The sequence below is a fragment of the Myotis brandtii genome, unplaced genomic scaffold (assembly GCF_000412655.1).
Source record: "Myotis brandtii unplaced genomic scaffold, ASM41265v1 scaffold143, whole genome shotgun sequence".
Classification (NCBI taxonomy): domain Eukaryota; kingdom Metazoa; phylum Chordata; class Mammalia; order Chiroptera; family Vespertilionidae; genus Myotis; species Myotis brandtii.
Window position 1 is genome coordinate 3,941,230 of NW_005355115.1, and position 6,267 is coordinate 3,947,496.

A 6,267-nucleotide genomic window follows, 5' to 3' on the forward strand; every position below is an offset into this window, starting at 1 on the left:
TCTGCCGGGCCCTCGCCGGGGCCACGTCCCTGGCGCAGCTCAACCTTAACCTGGGCGTCGTGTCCAGCCCCAGCCGCATCAAGCAGCTGGCGGAGGCGCTGCGGACCAACCGCTCCATCCAGTCGCTCTTGTGAGTGTGCTGTCCCGAAAAGGGTCCCTCCTCGCACTCCCTGCCACCCCTTCCTCCGCGCACCTTCCTGAGCCTCTCTGCACCGCCTCCCTCTTTCCCCTGACACCCCGCCCTCTCCCTCTGCCTCCACCCTCCCAGCACATCCCTCCTCCGGAACCAGCACCCGCAGCCTCACCCCAAAGCAGATGGGATACCCACCCCTTCCTGGTGGGGCACGTGCACCTCTCACCTAGTCACCGCATTGACTTCTGGGGGCAGCTCCTCAGTCCCCCAAAAGGAACACTGCCGACATCCTCCTACTGAGGCACCCTAATCCACCCTACCCCCTTCTCTGCCCTCTGTCCTGGGTCCCAGGAAACCGTCTACCTGCGTTCCTCTCTAGACTAGAGTCTGGAATTTCCTTTCTCCCTTCCCAAAGCCTCGCCTCAGTGCCGAGCCTGAGTGCCCTCCTCTCCTCAGGGCTCACCTCTTCCCCCACAGATAGGGCTGACGACCGTGTAACCTCTGCTCTCTGGTCTCACCCCCCAGCCTGCATGGGAGCCCCCTGAGAGATGCGGGGTTGGCCTTGCTGAACCCAGCCCTGGCCCTCCATCCTGCCCTTGTGGCTCTGGACCTGGGGGACTGCATGCTGGGTGATGAAGCCATCAACCTCATCTGTGGCCTCCTCCCCCCAGACGGGGCCAAGTCTGGTGAGCAGGGCCCTGCTAAGGGCAGGGGCTGGTGTGGCCTTGATGAAAAGCTAAATGCAGAGGGCAGGGGCCCCAGCCCAGAGCGGAGGGCTCTGACAGTGTGGGTGAGAATGTATTTTAAATGTTTTCAGGAAGGAGGAGGATTAGGGGTTGAACAGGATGGAGAATCTGAAATCCAGTTCTGGTGGGCAGGGAGGGCAGGGTCTCCAACGGCCCTGGAGTTCTGTAGTGGGGGTGGGGTGCCTCCCAGCCACTAGGGACACTCCAGAGATCTAGGGCAGGGTAGGAGCTTAAAGAGGGCCTGACACTTTCCCATCCTGGCTTCTCCTTGCGATGTTGCCCAGGTCTGAAGGAGTTAACGCTGAGTGCCAACCCTGGCATCACTCCTAAGGGCTGGAGCCGCCTTGCCATTGCTGTGGCCCACAGCTCCCAGGTCCGCGTCCTCAATTTGGACTACAACCCCCTGGGTGAGGCTCAAGAAAACTTCCTTAGATTCTCACCACCCCACCCCCCATCCAAGAACCTGGGACCATCGGTTGCCACGGTAACCCCCACACTGGGGAAGGGAAAATGGAGGGGGGTCTGGGAGGTAGCAGAGGAGCCACCTGTGTGGAGGACCAGATAGATGACCAACAGGTAGATCAAAGCATCCATCACCACTTCCAGCTCGCTTCATGCATTCACTCACCAATCACAATGCTCTGCTCCTGGCTACCTACCAATTGTCAGTGTTTCCTGGCCTGGGGGTGGGACCCAAGGTTGTTAGGGCGATGGGGAAGCTGTCTGGGAGGAAGGGTTCGCAGGCCGGTGCGTGAATGTAGATGCGTATGTGTGTGTGCATGCTGTCTCCCAAGGTGATCATGTGGCAGGGATGCTGGCTGTGGCTGTGGCCTCCAGTCGCACCTTAGAGGTCCTAGACTTGGAGAGCACAGGGCTCACCAACCAGTCTGCTCAGGTGAGACATCTTCATGTTTGGGGGAGGCCTGGGGGTGGGGGAGGGGGAGTTAGCCAGGGTGTCTGTGGACAGAACAAAGGGGTGGCAGGCTGGAGTCAAGGAAGCCACCTTAACCGAGTTTATTCTTTTCCACACTCTTTTCTACCCCAGACCCTGCTGGACATGGTGGAGAATTACCCCACAGCTTTGCGAAGCCTGGTGTTGGCTGAGAACAGCATTAGCCCAGAGCTGCAGCAGCAGATCTGTGACCTCCTTTCTGAGGGAGAAGAGGAGGAGGAGGTGGCAGGAGGGCCTGGTCACACCCAGGAAGGAGAGAGGGGGCGGGAGCCTGCCGCCCACCCGAGGGGAAGCAGTTCCTGGATGTGCCCCAGTGGTAAGAGCCTTGTGGGTTGATGGGAGCCAGGTCTGAAGAGGCTTGGGACCCGGGAGGATGGGTGTGGGAAACCTGGGCCACTTTCTTCCTATTTATAGTCCCCATTGCAGGAACAAATGGTGGTCTGAACACCCCTCTTGCCTTCCACAGATCCCAGCTCTCAGATGGTGCTAATGACGTCAGGACTAGGGGACAGTCTGTTGGCTGAGACCGAGATGTGACTCTCCACTTGGGCTTCCACACATTATTACATTCGCCTCTGTCCCCAGCACCTTGCCCCAGATACCAGGGTCAGGCCCTGGGGCTTGGGAGGGAGGGGGTTGCCTGGGGCTCTGGCAGCTCCTGGCAGTGTGAGGGGAGGCTCTGGAAGCTGTGAATGAGCACCAGCCTTGGGGGCACTCGAACGCAAGGCAATGGCTCTGGACTTGTTGGCAGCTCTGGCTGCAGCCCGCTGGCTCGGAAGAGATTTTTATGAACTCTACAACCTGGCGTATGGCTGTGGTCACTTGGGGCTGGCAGTAGGGGAGGAAGTGACATTACCATTAGGCACCTCTAGGGGGCAGTGCCACCCCACAACCAAAGCATCCCCTGGCCCCAAGTCTCAAACTAGTCTGACTCAGACCTTGCACTGCTAGGTGACACCTCACACAGGCCCTATAACAGTATAACTGAGGTAAAGAGCTTACCTCCAGAGCTGGGCTGGACTCTACCTCAAGGGGAGACACAGGGGCCCCATCAAGGTTACTAAGGTCCACCCTCTCCCACTGCCTGATGCTCTGTGCCCAGGGAAGGCCCAGGCAGAGTGGGGCAAGGGAGAATCACCAGCAAAAAGTAGGACATCACAGGGACTGGGAATACTCAAGGATGGGGAGCAGAACCGTCAGTAATAGACAAATTAGTCCATAACAGTAAAATAGTTTTATTTAATTTTAAAATGTGAAAATTTCCCAAAGCTGGGAGTAACAGTCTAGAGCCAAGATTAGGAGGGGAGCCAGGCCTCATCTAGAGCCCAGCTGGAGGCCCGAGGCCCGCCCTCCACTCCCTTCCAGAGGGAACAGCTGAGGAGAGCCCTGAGTCAGCCCTCTCCCACCCCGGAGGGCACGCTGTGCCAGGCCCCTTAAAGGCAATGGCTGTGCAAGGGATTCTGGGGGAGAGGGAAACAGGTAAAAAATAGAAAGGTTAATAGAAAATAGGAATTAGAGGTTAATAATCCCAATAACACCCCTCATCAAAAAACAAAACAACACAACACCTCATGGCTATGAGGAAGAGGGAGGATGAACACTGATGTGATAAGCCCGATTTGGGCTGGACTGATTTGAAGAAAGATCTTGAGCCCTGGCTGCATGTTACCTTTGGAGAATAAATATTTCAAGAAGGGGAAAACCATGAGGCAAGCTGGTGCCAGTCAGTCAATGCAGCTGAAAGGCCTGGTGTGGCCCACCACCTGGCCCTCCCCGTACAAGGAACAGAGCTGTGCAGGCCTAGAGGGACGCTTGGCTGGGGAGAGGACAATGAGCTGCAAGGATCAGGTCTCCTTGCAGTCCCAGTGCAGCAGTGGCAGGAAGGCAAGCAGGGGCCTCAATTGAGCAGATTGCCCTGCTCCTGGGCCTGGGTCAGGCTGTCCTTGCGGTGTAGGTGGTGTACCCCCATCCTCTTGGGGCTGCGCTGGGGCCGGCTGGAACCGGGGAGTGCCCGGGTCCTGCCCTCAGTGTGGGAAGCACCAGGCCCTGTCTCTGTGCCAGTATCACGGGGCAGCAGGCTCTGCTGTTCTTCCTCGGGGCTGATGGGCAGATTCAGCTCTTCCTCATCTTCCTCCCTGGGAAGGCCAGAGTCAGGTTCTGTTGGCAGCAAGAGCCCACTCTCACCAGGTGGGGAAGAAGGTGCCTGAACCTCCTCCTCTCTGTCAGCGGGGCTCAGAGCAAACTGGCGCTGCAGCTCAGGGAGCGCCTCATGTCCATAAGCTGTGCACTGGGCCACAGCGGCCGGTGGAGTGCGGTCAACAAATGCCCGCTGCCAGCTGGCCAGCAGGTCCTCCTCAGAGCTGGCAGAGCTGGCTGGGGCACTGAGTATTGGGGGTGCTGGGCTGGGCTGGTGGTGGGGTGAGGCCTGGGCGGAGGCAGGGCTGCTGGGCACTGGGCTAGGACGGCCCCGCTCACTCCCCTCCTCCACCAGGCTCAGGGAAATGGCCTGGCGGGTGGCATACGTGCAGTTGGGCAGGGGGCTGTTGCGGGGGATTCGCACCTTATCCTCAGAGAACTCTATTACCTTCCGGCCGGGATACAGAGGGTGTGGTGGAGATGGGGTGGGGTAGGGGCTTAGCTTCTCAAAGGCCGGCAGAGGCACCTCCTCATCTGGGGAGCCCCCAGCAGTGCTCAGAGAGTGGCACTCCCCATTGGGTTGAGGGGTGGGGCTGCCAGGGACTGGGGGACTAGCTAGGTCACCGGGGGCACCCCCACTCATGTCTACATGCACAAAGACATCCTCAGCCAAGGGGCGCCCAGCACTGCCTGACTGGGCCGAATTGAGCAATAGAGACTCTGGCTTCTCCAACACGCGGGCAATGACCGAGGTGGGTACCACAGCCCCTGGTGCCAGGCTGGGGGCAGGGTCCGGGCTGGCAGCCTCTTGACCACTGTGCAGATGTTTCCGAACCATGTCCTGTAGCTCACAGGGCAGCTGGGGTAAAGGAGCAGAAGGGAAGAGAGACATGAATGATCCCAACCTAAGACAGGCTGACTCGTGGCAAAACACGGCTACCGCATGCAAGCACCACGGTGTGCTTGGCACTCTGCTGTCTCCTGTGCTTGCAGCACGCCCGGGTACATCCTCATTTCACACATAAACAGGCTCATTGGGGCTAAAATAACTTGAAGCTTTTGATTAACACCAGCAGGATCTGAACCCAGAACTGGTGCTAAGGCCCACGTGCTCTCGAACTTCTGTCTCCCCCATCTTAGCAGTAGTTTCTGCCCAAACCGGACCTAAGTTTGAGGCTCTGTACTGACCGACAGCCTTGGGAATGTCCCACTGCTTGTCGGCCCCATCAACCTTGTGCCTGAGGGTCTTGGGTCTAGAGTTTGCCCTTTGGGGTCAGGGGATCAGTTGGGCCTAATACTCTCTCAATATTCTTATGGCTGATAGCTCTGGCCACCCCTCCTTCCTGCATGGGATCCTGAAACTGAGTCCCTCTCTCCCTGTCTCTGTTCCAAAAATACCAACAGGCCAACCCTCAGCCCTAGTGATGGGCCAGTGACAGCATACAGGATACCAACCAGTGGCAGAGTTGACTGGCTTGAGAGGAGACATTTAGGCAAAGCAGAAAGGGGTAGTGAAAGGCAAGGGGATGGAGAGAGATGTAGAAACTGGAGTTAGAAGAGTCCTAAAAAGGCTGGACTGACACTGTTGGGGCAGGTATTGTACTCACATCAGCGAACTTGTGGTTACGGAAGTGGGATTTGTTGCACTTGAGGAGCTGCACAGCCAGGTTGCAGTCCAGCCGGTACCGCTCCTGCAGATACAAATGTGGCTCAGAGTCCAGCCCTGCCCCAGGGAGCAGGGCTGGGCCAGGAATAGCCGGCCACAGGCAAGGAAGGCCCGGGAAGTGCACATACGTTGAGCTCCTCCAGCTTGTTGATGGTGTTCTTGGCATCCAGCAGCTTGTTGGTCAGCTCTACAATCTCCCAGTCCAGTGTCTTCCTATCCATCTCAGCCTTCTTGATCTGAAGCACAAGACTTGTGGTGAATCCAGTCCATGCCCCAGCCAGCCCTTCCTCCCCTTCCCTCCTCCCAGCCCGAGACACAGGAAGCCACAAGTGCTAGGGCAGCCAAGGCGGATGGAATAGAGACAGACAATGGACAGACAGAAGGAGACCAGACACTCTCCTGTTCTCCGGGCTGACTGTGGGGCAGGGGCTTTCTGAGCATGACCTGGGCCCAGCAGTACAAGAGGCTGCCCATCCCTTGAGGGAACTCTACACACCAGGCAAGGGGCTGTACCTGAGAGGTGAGAACCGTGCAAACCCAGGCACTGAAGCCTATGTATGTGGGTGTTTCCAGGATCAGGCTAGGAAGAGGGAGGAGGGAGTAGGCTGGGTGGCAGCTGGGGTGGGGGGTGGGG

The 6,267-nt window shown here is 58.2% G+C and overlaps 2 protein-coding genes across 13 annotated transcripts in view; one reads left to right on the forward strand and one right to left on the reverse strand.

Moving 5' to 3' along the window:
• Nucleotides 1–2: 2 nt before the first annotated feature.
• LRRC73 (leucine rich repeat containing 73) lies at nucleotides 3–2,631 on the forward strand (the record flags this gene model as incomplete). The annotated part of the gene is made up of 6 exons (XM_005861024.2): nucleotides 3–130; nucleotides 659–819; nucleotides 1,164–1,286; nucleotides 1,674–1,774; nucleotides 1,925–2,147; nucleotides 2,298–2,631. Coding segments are annotated over 6 exons (807 nt in total), but the record flags the coding sequence as incomplete, so codon positions are not given.
• A 415-nt stretch (nucleotides 2,632–3,046) lies between these two features.
• Nucleotides 3,047–6,267, reverse strand: part of TJAP1 (tight junction associated protein 1 (peripheral)) — a 25,368-nt gene continuing 22,147 nt past the window's right edge. For all 12 annotated transcript variants that reach the window (XM_005860979.2, XM_005860983.2, XM_005860978.2 and 9 more), the window contains 3 exons: nucleotides 5,762–5,869; nucleotides 5,575–5,658; nucleotides 3,047–4,826 (listed from right to left, as the gene is read on the reverse strand). In XM_005860979.2, the coding sequence (XP_005861041.1) occupies nucleotides 3,729–4,826; nucleotides 5,575–5,658; nucleotides 5,762–5,869 (1,290 nt within the window). In that variant the 3' untranslated portion in view covers nucleotides 3,047–3,728. The remainder of the gene's footprint in view (nucleotides 4,827–5,574; nucleotides 5,659–5,761; nucleotides 5,870–6,267) is intronic.